General features: G+C 35.3%; 1 protein-coding gene and 1 long non-coding RNA gene across 3 annotated transcripts in view; one reads left to right on the forward strand and one right to left on the reverse strand.

Moving 5' to 3' along the window:
* Nucleotides 1-3722: 3722 nt before the first annotated feature.
* Nucleotides 3723-15383, forward strand: LOC131035918 (protein NEOXANTHIN-DEFICIENT 1). 2 transcript variants are annotated; one of them, XM_057967687.2, is made up of 10 exons: nucleotides 3723-4455; nucleotides 4557-4640; nucleotides 4908-4971; nucleotides 5669-5715; nucleotides 6016-6070; nucleotides 6249-6287; nucleotides 6404-6526; nucleotides 6638-6732; nucleotides 14648-14704; nucleotides 15077-15383. In XM_057967687.2, exons 1-10 carry the CDS (start codon nucleotides 4376-4378, stop codon nucleotides 15312-15314), a joined length of 882 nt encoding a protein of 293 aa, XP_057823670.2. In that variant the 5' UTR covers nucleotides 3723-4375; the 3' UTR covers nucleotides 15315-15383. The 2 variants fall into 2 exon arrangements, with proteins under 2 accessions (XP_057823670.2, XP_057823671.2); XM_057967688.2 differs by having other exon boundaries at nucleotides 3733-4455; nucleotides 6641-6732.
* The window catches only part of LOC131035919 (uncharacterized), a 56976-nt gene continuing 44177 nt past the window's right edge, over nucleotides 7025-19823 (reverse strand). The window contains exon 2 of the long non-coding RNA XR_009104010.2: nucleotides 7025-7603. This is a non-coding gene — a long non-coding RNA (uncharacterized LOC131035919). The remainder of the gene's footprint in view (nucleotides 7604-19823) is intronic.

The raw sequence follows: 19823 nt of genomic DNA on the forward strand, positions 1-19823 counted from the left end.
AATTTTTTCTTATCATTTTTCTTTGTTTTCTTTGTTCTCTCTTCTATTTATACTATTTTCTAATGCTTTCTTTGAATTATTTTGCAATTAATTAAAATTTTTTTAAAAGTAATTTTTTAGATAATTAGAAAACAAAAATATTAATTATAGATTATTTTATTCATTTTCTTAGATAAAATTGAGATAAATATAAACTTAAGATTATAATCAAGATCAAATATAAAATTCAAAGCAAACCAACAATTTCAAATTTAATTCGAGAAATTTAAGAAGATAAATATCTAATTTTATTTTTTCTAATATTTTTTCATGAAAATGAATTTATTAATTTAATTGGAAATTCAAAAGAAAATATTTAACCTTTATTTTAATCTAATTTATTTTTTGAATCATATTATTTTAATTCTTTTATTAAAATATCTATTTAATTTTAATATTTTAAAAATTTAAAAATTAATTATCACTTTTACTAAATAAATGCATACTTTCATAATTAACTACTATAAAGTTTTTTAGTATTATGGGGAATTTGTTTTCCTATGTTTGGTTGGTGACAGAGGTGAGATCTGTGGCTATGACTAAGGTGATACCTATGACTATCCAACCACCTAAAACACATGGTGTATAAGGGGAGTGTTCAAAAAACAAGTGTCTCTTTTGTAACAAATGCATTTTAAGAAATGGAGACGCGCGCAAGGAAGGCTAGGGCGGCGAAAACCCTAGCCGCAATAGCATCGGTAGGTGGGTGCTCTTCGACCTGCGATGGAGAGGAAGGTGCAGATGACAGCGATGGGAAGGATGCGAATGGCCCTTTGGCTTTGGCACCTATTTCTCAACCTACTTGTGGAACGACTGCCCTTTGCAACACTATCAGCAGTTGCTCTGATGATGGCGTGGTTGCTGAGGCTTGTGGGTTTAGTGATCTCGTTGAGGGTGTGGAGGAGGAGCTCCTAACACTGAGGATGATGAAGACGTTTCCCTCTTTTCTCTTTGGCAAGAGGCAAAATAGAAGGTCCAGCTAAATCGTTTTGTTTTGGGTTCTAAACCTATTGCAGCTTGTTTTGATGGGGGTGGCCTTGGGCTCATCCTTCGGAGGGGATTTCTTCTTCCTGAACCCAAAGACCTTGCGGTGGTGGGTGACTAGGTCTCCCCTCTTGCCCTTGGAAGGACTCCCAATGCTTCCAAGATTTGTGTTCCTTCCTTGCAGAATGATAATGTTTTGTGGGTGTGAGTCGTCTTAGCTTGCCCGAGGCCTCCTCCGACATTGTGCCTTCTTTCAATACTAGTGCGATGGATTCACCTAGTGTTTCCTCTCCTGGTGTTGGTGGTGTGATTGTTGCCTCTGTTGTGTTGTGCTTGGAGACTGTTGCTCCTACACAAGATATAGTTGAAGGGTCTAATCATGTTACCCCTCAATCGGGTGTGGATGTTGAGGTTGAAGGAATGTTTACTTCCCTTGAGTCTTTTGTTCCTACACAGACTGTGGAGGATGGGATGTAAATCGATATCCTAGACTTGCTTGCTTGCAGGATGGACTTCGTTCAATAACTCTCTTGTTGGGAAATTCTACGGGAATTGTCCCAACATAGATGTCGTGAGAAGATGAATGGGTCGGAGATGGAACCTAGGAGGTAAGGTTGAGGTTGTTGCTATGCTTAACAATTTCTTCTTATTCTCCTTTTTAAATCCGAATGATTTCTCTAGGACCCTTTTAGATGGTCCTTGGTTTATGGGGCACAATGGACTTGTCCTTAATCATTGGGCCCCTGGATTTAATCCTTTGAAGGAAGATACTAGTAAGTTCCTTGTGTGGGTCCAGTTGCCAGAGCTTCCTTTGGAATTCTAGGATGAGGAAGTTTTTCGACTCATTGCAAACACTTTTGGACAGTATCTTAATGTCGATTTTGTCACAAAATTTAAGAAGCATTTGATCTATGCTCGTTTTTGTGTGCTTATGGAGAAAAACAAGGAGCTCCCTTCTCAGGTTTCTCTTCGCTCCAAGTTTGGAGTGTGGGTGCAACATGTTGTTTTTGAAGACTCTTCTATTTTTTGCCATTATTGTTGTAAATTGGGTCACTCTAGTGCCAGTTGCCCCAAGAATGAGAAATGGTAGCCTGTTGGTGGCTATGACAAGGCTACTATTGTGAGAAGATGAACACCTCTTCTTTGGTTTCAAGTTTAAATGCATGTTCTCCTTGGGTGAAGAGAAAAAGCTTAGAGGTTGTTAACTCATGCTCCATGAAACAAAAATCTTTGGAACAATTTGGCTTTAAACCACCTTAACTTGGGGTTGGGTATTTGTAAGTTCTGATGTCTTTTGTTGTTCGTTTGTTGTTCGTCTTGGTTGTCTCTTGTTGTTTTGTAGTGCTATATGATCTATCCTATTGTACAAAGGTCAAGGCCCTTTCGAAACCCCTGCTTTTTTAATAAAAAACAAATGCATTTGAAGTGGTTGAATAGACGCTTCCTAAGGCGAGCCATGTATTCTCCCTTATGACCCATCCTATATGGCTTGTTGATAGAAGGTTTTGAGTGGTGTGCATGTTTACTTGCGGGCTTGGGTAAACTTTAGCATGGACTTTAGTTCCTTCCATCCTCATCTTCTTATTTGTGTTGCCAAAATGAATGAGCATTCTATCATCAACTATTGGGAGATTATATCTTCTTTATCTTTCATCATGTTGGTGTCGACCATGGTGGATGTGTAACGTCTTCCACTAGTGTTGTTATTTTGATATGCTCGTTGTGATTAACCTTGTGTTTAGGTTGCAATGTTGTTCTATGTTGGAAACATTGTCATGTGCAAGCATGAGTTGTCGCAATTATATTGTAAAAAAATGTGTCTATAATATGTGTATATCACAATTATATTACAAAAATGAGTGAATGGTTAGCCTTAAATATAACAATCAACTATAAATCAACATATCATATATTAAGTTGGCTCACAATGGTTAGTGAAAAGTTGATGAGGTGCAAATTTGAACATGGAATTTTAAACTTGAAGTGTTCATATGAATGCCTATTGAAATGATGTGGGTCAAGTCCGCTCTTGAAAAATCTACCCCAGAATTATAAATAAAGGACCTAAGAATTCAAAATGAAAATTTAAAAATAAATAATTAAAAATTAGATTCTAATAAACTAACTCTTACATTTATGACCCCCTAAATTCTAATCCAACCTCCGAAAACACAAAGAAAAAGGAGATGGATTTGCAGTTTTAACTTTATCCCACAATTTAATTCACTTACTTTGTAAGTTTTGTAGGTGTGAGAAAAACGAAAAGCAGTCCCATGTAAAACAATGAAAACCAAAAGCAGTCTCATGTAAAACAATGTTGTTTCATTTCTGTGAAAGTGAGTTTGAAGATGTGAGTCAGGAGGAATATATCTCGAGCTGGTGCACATAATTACAAATACAGAAACAAGTGGGCAAATCGATAACTACGCCCATGCGTTATCCCCCATACCCCCAAACAAATATGTTCAAAATACCGATCCACATAGCAATTAACACCGTCACGTATGAAAATATCTCTGCTCAAATTTGTGAATGATCAATGGACTTGGCAACAAAACAAAATCGATGGCATACGTGATCATTTATCAGAAGGCTTAGATTATTTTTTATTATATTTATGCGTCATCGTTCCCATGTTTTATACTGAGGGCGATGAACCCAATTTATATAGATTGCCATTCGGGCCCGTACCGCTCTCTTTCGTTTGCATTAACAATCATGCGAAACCATATTTTATTGGCCAAGTTGGATACACTGTACCTTTCCAACCGCACAATTCGCACGGAAGTTTCCCTGAATCCAACTTTTCCAATTAATAACACATACTTATGAAAGACTTTAACAATTAATAATACAAACCTAAAAAATCTGAATTTCTCCAATTATTAACACAAATCTGAAAAAGTCTAATTGCATTGCTGTAAAGGGACTATTGGTTCATATGAATCTAGGTCACCAATCAAGGTGATCCACCTGTCACGATGCCTTCTCTTGATGATTGCTCGCTTTAACAAACGAAAAACCTATCCATTCCCGAATCCTCCATGAACCCAAAAACAGTGCTATTGCAAGTTGCAACAAATTTGGGAGAAACAGTGCTCTGGCAAGTTGCAACAAGCTTGGACAATCTTTTGTGTAATACAACAGCTACTAGATTTCAGTGGGCTTTACTGCCTTGGTACCTGTGATATCTTGCCTGCTATATAGGTGGAGGTAGACATGCTCTGTCACTTCTCTAAGTTTTAGTGCAAAATGTACAAAATAGACTTCTTGGCAAAACTGAAGAGTATGGGAGTGTGAGGCATATGAGCCACTTAGCCACCCTGGTCAGAAAGTCAAAAAAAAATTTGCAATGGACACGTGTGAGGAATCTCAGCAGACAAAAGCGGCCTCAAATTATGGCAGTGGAGCTCCTTGGATGTTCAGAGGCAGGTATGTTTCATGCCTTTCTGTTTCCTGTATATGTGCTTTAGTTGAGCTTAATTTTAATAGCAATTGGGGACAAGAAAACCCTGAAATATTGGGGTTTACAGGGCCTTTTATCAGATGCACTTAGTGAAGGCAGATGTTGTTCGTGAATGCATTCCCAAAGGACTCAAATTGGTTCAGGCATTTGGGTAATATCTAACTTCTATCTTGATGGTTGATGGTACATTTATTTGCTTGTGTCAAGGAAATGAAATAAGATTGGCACAATTTCTAACCAGAGAACTTTTAGTTACTCAAATATGATAAGGGGTTCAGGATGTATGGACAAGATGTTGAAGTCTCAAAGATTATCTTCTGCACACAAGTAAAATAAATGGATATCAGAAAAACATTTAATAGGTTATTCTACGGACCTTAATTTATCTTCACTTTATAATTGTAACTTCCAATTGCAGATATACACTTGGAGGAATATACTTGGCACAGTATGATGATAGTCCAGCAGGAAAATTTGATGAGGTATCTAGAGCTCCATCGGATTTTGAATGGATACCCTTAGCTTATCCATGGAGTGTGTTGAGAGCCCAAGCTTAGAATATTAATATGTATTAGTTTTTGTCTTTTGAATGGAAGTAAAATGTTGTTATAGTTCTCCTGCATAATAGTACTGTCACACGGCTAAAATTTGTGCATGAGATCTTCACTTCTCGGATTAGTCCCAAGTAGGTTCTCTGGAATTCTCTCTAATTTCTTACAGAACACTTTCCTTGTCATTGGGCCAAAATACTTAGTGTATGCACTCCGTAGCAGAAGTTCACAGTTATGAATATCATTGGATTTTTCCTTTTGATGGGTACTAAAAATCAATCATTTATATCATGACAATACTACAATCTACAGAAAAAGTATGATTTTACATGTTGGACCAGTCCCTTTGGCCTGGTTTGGATTCTTTAAAAAATTGCTAAATTAGTCTTGTTACATTAGAAGGGGGATTGCTTTATCAGTGTTTTTGATAATCTATAAACTTTTAGTCGCTGGTTTTCAGGAAGCTAACTTGCATGCCATATAAATTGTATAAATAAAGTGGCTGTTTCTACATAGCATCATTCATTGGATTATCATTCCAAACTTGTGTTTAGCTTAAAGATCCTGTGTTTCTATATGCCAATGAAACGTATTTATTAACCTGGATTTATGAACTGCTTTGATGCAGCTTGTGGTGATTGCTGGTACTGTCTGGAATTGGCCAACTTCTTGCGCGTATGCTTTTCTTTTACTCTTCTTTTTTTTCATAAGATGCTTCCATGGTCAGGTGATGCCTCCCTGATATCAATTGGATTGTCCCATGGTTTAAACTAGTTATTGGAACAAAACTGCACCGGACTAACTTCTCTGTTGATTGTCTCTGCTGAGATGATCGAACCTAGCTTAAGCTTGCTGACTCCTGTTTTTTCTCCTCCTTGAAATATTAATCCTCTCCCAACATTTCTCCTTTGAGATATATCACATGTTTTACCATGGCTAAGTTCTGAAGAATTGTACATTCCATTTGAATCACAGGTGGGCTGCAAGAGTACTTGTCAACAACAAGGAAGCCCGTGATCATGGTCGAAAGGTGAATTTAATTGATGTCCTATATATGTTTTCTTATCTGAATTTTTCTGTAAAGATTTAAGTGAGCTGCAGCTAATTTTTACTCCCATGCTGACTAAACTGATTTAAAACTCGATTAAAAGTAATAAAAAAAAATTACATACAGAAGATTTTGATCTTATTTCTCTTTTCTGTAACAGGAAATTGGTCTTCCCAGTCACTTCGCTTCTTTTTTGAAGGTAATGGGTATCAATATTCCATACCAGCCCTTTTCTCATTATTGAATTTCACAACATCCATGTTGAAAGTCCGAAGAAGTCTGTCTTCCAAATTACTGATTTTTGTCTTCTTGAAGGCAAACATTGCAGATAAACAGCAACAAGAACAGCAACTCTTTCCAGAGCAGTGGTCTAGACAAAAGTCACAATCAGAAAAGAGGAACAAGTATAAGGGCAGGTTAGAGATAACAGTTTCTGAAGTAAGTTACTCTCCCAAAAATAATTCCAAAATAACAAATTGAATATTATAGAAGCTATTGAATCTTATCTAGTGTACAAGAACATGTACACTAACACTTTCAATTCTCTAGCAGAGTAATGGGCTTAAGATAAAAACTTCGATGGAATCAAATAGAGATGATAGATGGATGAGACCCATCATGAGATTCCCGCTTCCAAGTTTTAGGTAGGTTTGCACCATCTCCCGCAAGGTTTACTATTGTGTAATTAAATTACAAATCTAAATTCATGCATAAGCATAATTAATCTAAATGGAGATGAAAAGGGATAACTAAAGAGGAAATCCCTACATCAGTAACATAATGGATATTTCAGTATGTTATTTTTGTCAAAATTCTTCTTAAGAATAATCTTAAAAAATCTTAGCAGAACCATTAAATTGGTGATGCCGTTGCTGGAGTGGGTAAGATAAATCTTACAGACTTCAAGCGGCATACATCACAGTTGTACAACAGAAGAAAAAAAAAATTAAGAAAAATCGGATAATTAGAAGTGAATGCAGAGTTTTATAAAATCTTCTGGTTTCAAATACAAAGCAAATGATATTCAGCCTTAACACAAAATTTAGTCTCAATCTTGTTACAGCCAAACAAGAAATGACAACAAATGACAATGGTCTCAAATCAGACACTTCTCACCTCTATCTTAGATGGCTGATATGGCAAATACCCTGCTTTAATGCTCAGTTCCTCAGACCCAAGTACATCAGTATGCACCCAACAAAAGATCCCACTTACAAACACATATGAAGGTGTCTGTTCAATTGCTAGAAGATGTCCTCAAATGGTTACACGGTTATCTTTATATCAGCTTGCTTTCAACAACTCTCAACTGCTTGGAAACTTCTAGAACTTCAATCAATAAAAGATCTGATATACATTGGAAATCACTAACACCACATCAACCATTCAATTGATGATCCTCAATCTGACAAATAAAACCCATCTTGCAATCAATGAACAACATTACCCTTCCAATTGGTGATCCTCGATCCAACAAGACAGCCCATCTTGGAATTAATGAACCACATCAGCCACCTGCAAAAATTAAACAAGTAAAAAAAAATGAAAAAAAATTATCTTGATTCCACGTGAACCTTAAGGTGTTTTTAAATTGAACACCCAAGATACAAAAACATGAGCCCCTACTCATGGAGCTCCTATGAACTGAACTATCCTTTTGCTAAAACAAGCAAATTCCTCTCCTCCATAGATCCCTTTCCTTTCCATCTCTTACCAAAAACTCTTTAATTTATGTTCCCGATCTTCTTTATAACTTGCCTATGGTATTTTATCAATTTATTCTCTGCTTTGATGTGGAATTCGATCGATCCAATTAGCAATGCCTGTTACGTCCCCATAGTCTATATCAACATAGTTCTGCAACATTGAAAATTGGTGAAATATCTATCCTTGGTGAAAGACCAACAATACATTATTAATATAATTTTCATAGAATTGTGCAAGGTCCAATTTCTTGTATTTCAAATTATTATAGGTCCCCTTGGAAAATCTCTTCTTTTGTAGATATAACATGACTAAATCGCTGATTGCAAATCACTCCTTTCTCCTTTTGTGATCAGCATGTTCCTTGTTTTCTAAATTATGCTTATATTTTGTTGAGTCTTTGGTTTTTGCATGTTTTCTATAAACCACCTTTATCAAATTTGTTTGTCTTTTTTGTAAATAATTTTAGAGAATCGCATTGTCATAAATAAGGTTGCTTAAGTGATATTATAAAATGAAATTATAACAAAGAGTGCCTCAAGTAAAATTAAAATATAAAATAAGGTTTGATAATACAAGTTTCTTTTAAATAATTTCTCTAAAATATCAATCAAAGGTCATGAAGAAAATTTGAGAAGTTACGTCTTTTCAAGGAAAATTCTATTTAAGAGAGGCCAAGCAAAGAGGCCTATCGATCAAGCATTCTATTCTGATTTATACTCTTTATTGGAGCATCGGACTTTGGTTCAATTAACTTAAGGATGAATACCCTCTAGGTTTGTAAATGAAGGATACAAACCCCCTGATCTCCATCACTGAATTAGTGGAGGAAAACCCTAATTAAAACTTGGGGTGATTTACCCAGTGATTGCAAATGAGTTTCAAAGTGAAAGCAAATTGAAATTACAGTTAAATCTTTGTTGTATGTGTTGAAAAAATATCTGTAGTTCAGATTAGCATCCATATTGGAAAACAATTTCCCATTTGCATAGAATTGAAAACACTAAATTTCAAAGAACAATAGTGGTTCATTTTTCTATTCATTCATTGCAAGATTCATAAGTGGCAGTGAAATTCATATTATTATTCAAAGAGCAGAAATTAATATTATTCCAACATTCTTCAAGAGTTATGATATCAATTCATACTATGTAAGAGCTGATTTGTAAACCTTTTTGTCATAGAATCCCAATGGCCATTCCTTGATAAAACCTATGATTCATATTGGAGGGTGTGCAGATTTCATTCCTTAAAGGTGGTGATTAATCGTATGCTCCAAATGCTACCAATTATAATAATCCCAGCTATTCCTCAAGTATTACTTATTGTAGCAATTCCTATTGAGTTTAGTCAAAAAAAGGTTAAGGATTTCATTGTTTGAATATTTCAAATTTTGGCCGCTCAGATAAAGGAGAGTTATCGTCCATAATTGCTTCATATATAATTCTATAAAACAACTAATGATATTTATTTTCTTTCATGTGGAGCTAACATTTAAAAATTTGTGGAAGTGAATTAAATTGATCAGATATTGGATAATATTCCATTCATGATATTACATAGACAACATGGAATGAAAAAACACTAGTTGACTTGTTGATTGAATTTATGTATGCAAATTCTACCTGGCCAAGGACCAAACCTCACCGAGTAGACTTGTTCCCAACTAAACTTTTGAATAGTTTGTCAAGACTCCTATTGACTACCTTTGTTTGTCAATCGATTAGGGGATGATAGGAAGAACACAAATCTAATTGATGAATTCTTTAGCCTTTACATTTTTTCTATTAGCAACCACCTTTATCAAATTTGTTATACCTCTTGAAGATCTTCCATTGACAATATGGAATGAAGAAACACTAGTTGACTTGTTAACTGAATTATTGTATGCGAATTCTACTTGGGCAAGGACCACATCCCACTAAGTAGGTTTGTCACCAGCTAAGTTTTTGAGTAGATCGTCAAGACTCCCATTGACTACCTTTGTTTGTCCATTAGTTTGGGGACGATCAGCGAAACGGAAATTTAATGTACCCAATCTTTTCCATAACATCCTCTAAAATTGACTCAAACTTACTATCCCTATCAAATCTTTTACTTCTAGACAAACCATGGAATCTTATGATATCATGGAAAAATAATCTTGCAATATTTGATGTATCATTAGTTTTCTTACATGGTATGATACTATTAAGTGAGCCATTTTGTAGAATCCACTACTACAAAGACACTACCATTTCCCTTTGTAATCCTAATACGAAATCCATGCTAAAATCTCCCTATGGTCCATCTTGAATAGGTAATGACTTATATAACCCTATGTTCCTACTACTAACCTATGCTCATTGACAAATTTTACATCTAGCAACAAACTTCTCTACACTCTATTTCAAACCAAGCCAATAATTTTTCTCTTTTAACTATAAAACGGTTTTGTCCCTTTGCTAATTGAGATTTTTTGCATTTAGCAACAAAATTCTCTACACTTTGTTTCAGACTAGGTCAATAATATTTCTCTTTTAACTATAAAAGGGTTTTGTCCTTCCCAAATTGACCACTAGGACTCCCTCAATGGATTTTCCATTTAAGGTTCTCCCTGATAGAGCCTTTGGGTATACATAATTACCGATTTTTACACAAAATCCTTCTTGAATAAAGAAATCTTTACATACCTTAGCATCTTGATATAGCTCTCAATAAAATCAAGATCATCTTTGTACATCTTTCAAGCAATCAAGACCAATTACCTCAACCTTTATAATCTTCAACAACAATATCCTACAAAGACATTAGATTCCACAATCCATAATAATTAGTGCATGTCATTTCTAGATTCAACTTTGTAAGACTTGTTTCACATCAATGTTTTGGATCACACTCCATGATCCTTCATCATGATCATAGAGAGCAGGAGGCAAAACAGATCTTACACAGTGCATTAACTACTCGATATGACTATCCATCCCTATGCTTCAAAACAAAAGAGTAACTTTCTCTGTGTTCAATCCACCTCACTTGTCTTTGGTTCAACTTTGCTTTGGTGTTCACATATTTTGATGCTTGATGATTCATATAGAGAACAAACTTCTTAGGTAGTAAGTAATGCCTCCATTTCTTCAATGCCTAAATGATGACATAGTACTCTTGGATATAAACAAAATACTTTACTTTGCCTCATTTAATTTCTCACTAAAGAAGGCTATAGATCTACCCTCTACACTTAAGACAGTTCCGGTGGTTCTCCACTAACATCATAATCCACTTGAAACGCCTCAAAATCAAGTGGTGCCAATACAAGCTATTTGGCCACCTTCTTGTTCAAAAGCTCAAAGCTTCTCTTTATTTCTATTGTCCATGTAAATGTATTGCTCTTCAAAGAAGAAGTCAATGGTGCACAAATTCCACTAAAATATCTTACACATTTCCTATAAAAACTAGCCAATCCATGGACTATATCACTTTTTAGTGCAGGGCACTCCCAAATTGCAATTAACTTTGCACGGTCCATCTTTAGCCCTTCTCTAGATATCACAAAACCCAAATATATCAATTCTTCCTTCCAAAATGTGCATTTCTTTAGATTCTTCAACAACTTCTCTTTCAATTATTTTAAAACTTGTCTCAAATGTTGCAAATGTTCTTCCTAGTTTTGCTAAATATCAATGTATTGTCAAGATAAACAACAATAGAGTTCCCTATAATGGTTTTTAATACTTTATTCATTAATCTCATGAAGGTAGTAGGGGCATTGGTTAAGCCAAAGGGCATAAGTAACCATTAATATAATCCATCATTAGTTTTGAAAGAAGCTTTCCTCTCATCACCCTTCCTATCCTAATTTGATGATATTCACTTTTTAAATCTGTGCTGGAGAAATAGCCTAGTATAACTTAGACGTTCTAATAAATCATACATTCAAGGTAAGGGAAGCCTATAACAAATAGCGAACTTATAGATAGCCCTTGAATCAAAGCAACATTCCCCATTCATCATCCTCCTTTCATGTCAAAACTATTGAAATTGCACAAATACTCAAATCTTCCCTAATCAATCCTCCATCTAATAAATCTTGTACTTTGTTTGTTTAATTGTGTAGTTATCTTTGGATCCATTTGATTGGGTGCCTTGTTGGGTACACTAGCTCTTGATATCAGATCCATTTTCATAGGTAGCAACCTTGTAGACAAGTCCTCAAAGACAATATTTGCACAATCTTTCAATATATTTGCAACTTTTATTGGGTTTCTCATCCTCTTTAGGTTCTTCTTGAGAAAATACAATAACACACCTTGGTCTTTTTAATTTTCTTCAAAAATTGCTTTCAAGGTAGTAACACTATTCCATTACTAGCCTCTTTTGCTGCTTCTTTCATAGGCAGCAGGTCATATCTTTTGTCATATCTTTTGTCATCTTTAGACACTGCAATTGTATTCTTTCTCCCATCATGTATCATATTGCCAAGGGCTTCCTAAAAGAACATGGCAAGCATCTATTGGAATAGCATTTTTCCATATTTCATCACAATAGTCACCAATATTAAAATTGACCTTGCATTGATCAAACACCATGACTCGATGGCCCTTTTGCAGCCATGGAACCTTGTACAAGTGTGAATGTGCCACTATTTTCAATGCCAACTTTTTTGTCATCTCTGTAGACACCAAGTTGTCAGGGCTATCACTATCTATAATCAACTTGCAACATTTATCCTAGACTTACATTTAATGCTGATTATGCTCCTCCTCCACCATGGTTCAACTCCTTTCTTTTATGATTTCAGAAGTACTCTATTCAACATTAGATTCTCTCCATTTTTTGGTTCTATGGATATAATCATATCATCTCTTATTTTTTTGGCTTGAACAACATTATTTCTATTGTCCCTCCTTTTTTCTTTAGTATCTTCTAGACATTACAGGCCCAATGCCCATATGTGCCATGGCTATGGCAAGTGCCATTGAACCCTCAATCACATTCCTGTGATCCAAATCCTCTTCCTCTTGATGGTTGAAATCCTCCTCTCTATAAACTACTCACCTTCATCCTCCTTCTAGGTCCAACTACTTGCTTTCAACAACCTCTACCTTTGCCATGACTTTGTTGTTGTTCGCTAGCTAACTTATCTTCAGCCTTTAATGCATAGTGGTATGCCTCCACTGATATAAAATTAAGCACACCAATCTCATCTTGGACTATTAGTCTTAGCCCATTAGTACATCTTGAAATATTTCTTCAGTATTTTCAAAATGGCAAGCTTGAATTATCAATCTATAGAATTATTTTGCATATTTTTTCACACAACAACTTCTGATGAACATTATGAAACTTCTTAAATAACACTGTAAAATAATCAAAATGACAAATTTTGCACTTCAACTTACTTACCATTCAATCCCAATCTCTGGTTCTTTCTTTGTCTCCACAAACTCCTTGTTGTACCCATTCCCACCATAATGATGCATGACCCTTCAGTTTAGTAAGAACAATTTTTACCTACTTGAGTGGGTTCTTTAGTTTGCTCCAAATGAAATACTTTTCTACATTTGATATCGAGCCAATTCACTCTTTTGGATCCAAACTACTAACATAATTGGTTAAACCCATCCAATGCTTACTTCCCACTTCGGAATTAGCCCTGATTCAGGTTCTTCCCTTTCCTCTTGTTCATCTTCCCTTTTCATTTTATTCTGAATCGCTCACTCCTACCTACACTCTTCTTCATTAGGCAGTTTCCATGTCTTCTATTCAAATCTATAAACCTCTAATGGTCCTACCTACACTCTTCTTCATTGGGCAGTTTCCACGGCTTCTATTCAAGCCTATAAACCTCTAATGGCTTTGAATAATTCTATGTTTCGAGCAATTCTAAGGCCTCTTCAACCCCAAATAGGTACACCTCCTCCTCTAACTCTATGGGCCATTCTTCAACTCCAAGATACTTCAACGAGCTCTGATACCATTGGGTGCAGTAGCTGGAGTGAGTCAATCCGACAAACACCAAGCAACATAGCTTTAAAATAAAAATAAAAACTCAAACATGAGAAGTGAACATAGAGTTTTATAAAATCTTTAGGGTTCAAAATTTCAAATACAAAGAAAATGAGATTCAGTGTCAACACAAAAGACAGTCCAAGTCTTGTTAGACCTAAATAGAAAATGACAATAAGTCACAATGGACTCAAAACAGATCTGGAAACAAATTCCAGTTATAGCAATCTTTTTGCAAACAAGCATGAAAGCAGCTCTTCAGTTGCCTGAAGAAGATGTCCTCAGATAGGCCTATCTGAATTATATGGTTATCTTTATATAGGTCTACTTTCACCGACTCTCAACCACTTGGAAAATTCTAGAACTTGTGTGAATAATGTTTGATATACATTGGAAAACAATAGCACCACATCAGCCATCCAATTGATGATCCTCAATCCAACAAAGACAGCCCATCTTGGAATTTAATTATTAATTAACTGCATCAGCCACCTGCAAAAATTAAAAAAGTAAAACAAAACCAAACAAATTTTCTGTCTTTGATGCTAATTTCCTATGAATCTTAAGGTGCTTCTGCATCAATTGGTAGAGTAAGCAGCTGCAACAAAATACAGTATGCATTACTATTCTCATAAGGCCCTTGTAATCTGAAGCATCATTCAAATTGTAATTTATTTTAGACCAATCAACACCCGTCAATAGAAAACGTTATGTTTGCTGATTGCTAAAATATCCAGGCACATTCTTCATAATATTTATTATTTTCAATATGTGTTCAACAGAAGTTTACATTCTGATGCACTAGGTTTTCATTTAAGATGATTTTGGTAATAATGATCTTTTTAATCTGGTTTGCAATGGCAACAGTGGCTGCACAAAGTTCCAGCCTGACCTTCTCAAGTACTCATGCACAATAGACTGCAGGTTGGCTCAAATGCAATGTCTCTTTGAATTCTTATATTAGTCACGGAAACTTTCAGGCATTTGTTTATTTGATTTGTCTTCAAACGTTGTCATCAATATGTTAAGTTACAGTCTATGGTAGTCTAGATCATTTGCGTGTAAAGAATCTTCTTTACTGTTTCCAAGCATGTGTGAACTGAACTGGGTATTGAAGGCAGAGAATTTGTAAATTTCAGTATTGCTATGTGCAAATAGCTCATCTTCCATACAATATATCTTAACTTGTTCAACCTAATTTGTTGTACAAACTCCTTTAGAGAAATTATTTGTAAAGATAAATATCTGCTATAAATGAATAGTGACTGACTTCTATTTATTTATTTGTTTCTGTAGAGTGCGATTTGTGAACACAGCAATAATTTCAGCATGTAATCCAAACCTGAGTAAAAATGATTATAGAATATCAGGTACTGGATATGGAACAGAGCTGGAAATAAAACAAAAGGAAGAATCTGCCGAGAGGGCTGCCCAAAAATTAACAATTTCTGTGCTTTCATCAAGGCCAATTATTGCTTTTGCTTTTGATGACATGAAAATGCTTGTGAGAGCTCCTGTAAACGGCAATAAATAATTTTATTCTTCTAAAACTTATTGATTTGCTGTAAAGTTATAATGGAAAGGTCCAATCATTATATGTTCATTATTGGCATGTTATAATTCATATAATGTCATCTTGCTTTGTTTTCTCAAATTTAGAAACAGATTATTCTATAGATTTTGGTCCTATTTTTCATTATTTACTTGATGCTTCAATTTCTTGGAAGTATCTGATACACTGTAGAGACATGGAATTGATGTATTTGTCTTACAAACGAAGATTGATGAGCCTCAACCCAGGTATTAACGTAAAGTAATCTCCTTGGAAGTGTATTTCTAGATATTACATTTGAGCCTTGGGGTCCCATGTTTTACTAGTGTGCAGAATCTTACATTCATTAGGAGAAAACATTCCCTTACAAGCCTGAAATCTTGAAGGCATCTTTCCTTTTTGGTATTAACAAGCATCCAATTTAATAGCTTGAAGACCATACTTTACAGAGAAAAATCGAGCCAAAAAGTGATAATGGAGGAGGAATTTGTAGCATTGACCTTTTCCAGAAGGTACAAAAGGAAAGTTTTGTCTTACGAAGTTAAAGTTACAAAAATGCAGCTCCTTTCAGTGCTATCTTAAATGGAGTGTGATCTTCTGCTATTATGATATTATCCTATTTAAAAAGAGTTACACGCATAACCCTTATAATTCAAGTAAATATCAGAAAGGGACCCACACTCGCATTAATGGTTCTTAATTTATCTTGTTTGTGGCTTCAAAGGTTAGAAAAATAGGGAATCTCATCTTAGTTATGGAATGTCATTGATTCTTTAGAAAACAAACATTGAGGTTTGAAGATAAAAGTCACAAAAGTTAAAATCTCACCTCTTATATTAAAGATTGGCAGGCAAACTTATATTTTTACAAATTATTCTTCTATTTGAAATTTTGTGACATGTATTCACTTAAAAAGTCTCTATATCAAAATTATAAGCAATTTATCATGTGCAGATACTCTGCAAGTCCAGAAATAAACCAAAACACAACTGTCAAAAGAAATTTAGCTCATAGGCAATCAAGAGTATCAAATTTTTCAAAACCATAGAAGTTTATAAAGCAGCATACTCTGGCACCGAGTCTTGCCTGGAATGGGAAAAGTAGAGAACCCAATGAAGCACTACATAGGGTATCATCAATTTGCAAGGATGAGTGCTTCTTTTGCTAATAACGTTTAAGGATACAAGATCACCAAATTCACCAGATATGGACATCTTGAAGCAGCAGTAAGTGATACTTCTCTGCATTCCATGTCTATAAGACATAACATAATAAATTCAATAATTGTACTGCAGGCTCAGATGGATGATTTTTCCCATGAGGCATTTGCTGCAGCATGCCAATGTTTGTACTCACAGAAATACAAGAGAAATTATTGCAGCTCAGAACTCAAAATTCAAAATGCATTAACAAGGACAGCTATTGGTAAAGATACAGTTCATTTTGCACAATCATGGATTTCAAATTGCTGGAGAAAAGAATGGTATGATGAATGCATAGTTTGCAGGAACATGCACATTGAAAATCTTACCGACCTACAATTTAGGTATTGCTTCCCATGTGAGAAATATAACAAGGTTAATTATAACCAATAATATAAGTACATCTATACTGTCAATCCCAGATAACTAGCAGCTCAAAGCTAATTCTTTGTTGGGTAGGAGGGAGGTGGAAATCAGATCCTCACAATACTAAAAGGTTCTCTCCTTAGAAGTTTTAGATACAATTGGTTAAAGCATTCTTGAAAATATCATTATGAGCAAAATAATAGATGGTACACCCACTTTGAATATGCATCAACCAAAGCTTGAACTGCTACCAGATCTCCTTGTTTAAGAAATTTCCAATATTGATGTGCAAGTTAATAAATTGATTCCACATGTTCTACAGATAAGTAAACTGTAGAAGGAAAATCCATAGTTGCTGAACCTGAGAGTATCAAAGAAAATGTGCTTAAAAGTTTTCGTCATTCCATGGATGAAATATAGTTCTTCCTCACATGGTTACTACTTTCTAGGATAGCAAACCTGTAAATAACAAATGCCAATTGAAAATGTTGTCGTATGTATCTGCGGGAGTCTCCTTGGGGCCGATTTCACCAAATATGCAATTGGCCATCAGCCTTGCATATTTGGAGTTGGCCAATAATTAATAAAGTGTGATGCATTTGTTTGGAAAACAAATATATATTTATTAAGGGGGGCCGACTTTTGGAGAAGTCTGCCACCCTTATGAAGGTCACCGTGCTCTAATGAAGGGTGGTCTTGGTTCGAAAGGAGCTGACTCTTGATAAAGAGTCACCTTTGCTCGGGTATAAAGGGAGATCGATTCTCCCCTCCTTGGCAATCAATATACACACACAATCACAGTCCGCACATTCAAGGCAGATCGAATATCATACACAGCAGTTCAAATAATATTCACTGCAGTCCAATATTACACAGCAGATCGAATATCTCCACTAGCAATTCGTGTAACATCAAGTGTGGATTCTTTCATACATCTAGCTTCAAGGGTGAAGTGATTTTTGTAAAGACATCTTGCTATTTGATTAATATAATAAGAGACATTTGTTGTTGGGTTTTTCTCCCTCATGTTGGAGGGTTTTCCCAGGGTATATGTTGTGCAAATTTGATTGAATTGTCTTATATCTGCATTCTATTAATCTGATCATAAAATTAACATGGTATCAGAGCGGGTTTAAGAAGATCATGACCAGATTTCTCTAAAGAAATGAAGTTCTCTATTCTTCTTCTCATCCTAAGGAGTAATTCTTAGTGTCAATATGGTGAACGGACTTAAGATTGAAGATAGGCTTGAAGGTGCAACAAACTTCACTTCGTGGAAATATAGAATTCTAATTGCACTAGAAGAAAATGATCTTCTTGAGTTTGTCGAAAAAGATGATATATCTGAACCAGCCGATGAAGCTGAGAAACTTCAAATGAAGAAGAATGGCATAAAGGCCAAGAAGATGTTGATTTATTCGGCGAAGGATCATTTAGTGCCTCTTATCTCCAAGATGTCAACTGCTAGAGATATGTTCAAAACCTTGGAAGGACTTTATGAGATCAACAACACTAGTAGAGCCCTTGCTCTAAGGCAACAACTTCATCAAATCAAGATGGCGAAAGGAGAATCAATCATAACATACTTCATGAAGATTATTGAGTTAAGAGATCAACTGAGCACCATTGGAGATCAAGTTGTGGACAAAGACCTAGTCATGTTGGCATTGAATGGTCTTCCTCAATCTTGGGAACCATTTATTCAAAGTGTTAGTGGGAGATCCAAATTTCCCAAGTTTGATCGTCTTCGTGCAGATTGTATCCAAGAAGAATCTAGAATAGCTGCAAGGGGAAATGGCCGAAACTCTCACAATGAAGACAATCATGTTCTAGCCACTCAAACTACAAAGAAGAAAGGAAGAGATGAGAGAAAGGGCAACTTTAAAAGAAATAGAGATAGAAGTTCAGTTTTCACACCTAATTCTAAGAAAAAGAAAGATCTCTCCCACATCCAGTGTTTTAGATGTGACAAGTATGGCCACTATGCAAGAGATTGTTTGACAAGGCCAAAGCAACATGCTTCTATGGCAAATGTTGGTGAAGTATCTCCTCAAAAGGAATCTAGGAACAACCAAGAAGGGTTTCTATTCATTTTTGCCCTATCTAGCAATGTTCCAACCGATAGTAGCACTTGGTTGATTGATAGTGGCACTTCTCGACACATCACAGGTTATAGGGAACATCTTTCAGAATTGGTGGAAAGAAAGACCAATCTTCAAGTGATAATTGGAGATGATGCATGCTACTCGGTGAAAGGCTCTGGATCTTCCTCTCTCAACTTGGAATCTGGCATCCCTCTCCATCTAAGTGATGTTTTGTTCGTACCAGGAATCAAGAGGAACCTTGTCTCCATTTTACCTTAGAAGACAAAAATTATCAAATTGCATTTTCAAAAGGGAAAGTTCTTGCTTGGCCAAAGAACTCTACCATCAAGACAACACGTGTGATTGGGAACTGGCATGAAAGTCTATACAAGATTTCCATTCGTCTAGTTCAAGCACTCTTGCATGACTCTTCCAATTCTAGTGAGCTATGGCATAGAAGACTTGCTCATCTACACTACAAAGCCCTTCCATCATTGGAGAAAATGGTTAAAGGTGTACCTAAGCTCAGCCATGAGCATGATGGCATTTGTAAAGGTTGTGTCATGGGTAAAAATACTAAGAGTCCATTTCATAGTAGTGAAAGTAGGTCAAAAAGTATATTAGATCTTGTACATTCTGATTTATGTGGTCCTATGTCAATAACATCCCTAAGTGGATTTTTGTATTATGTAATTTTCATAGATGATTACTCTAGAAAGACTTGGATTTATTTTTTGAAGTCTAAAGAGTCTGAAGAAGTCCTAGATAGATTTAAAGAGTTTAAGGCCCAAGTAGAAAACTTGTCTAGAAAGAGGATTAAAGTCTTAAGGTCTGATAAT

Source organism: Cryptomeria japonica, chromosome 8, assembly GCF_030272615.1.
Source record: "Cryptomeria japonica chromosome 8, Sugi_1.0, whole genome shotgun sequence".
Classification (NCBI taxonomy): domain Eukaryota; kingdom Viridiplantae; phylum Streptophyta; class Pinopsida; order Cupressales; family Cupressaceae; genus Cryptomeria; species Cryptomeria japonica.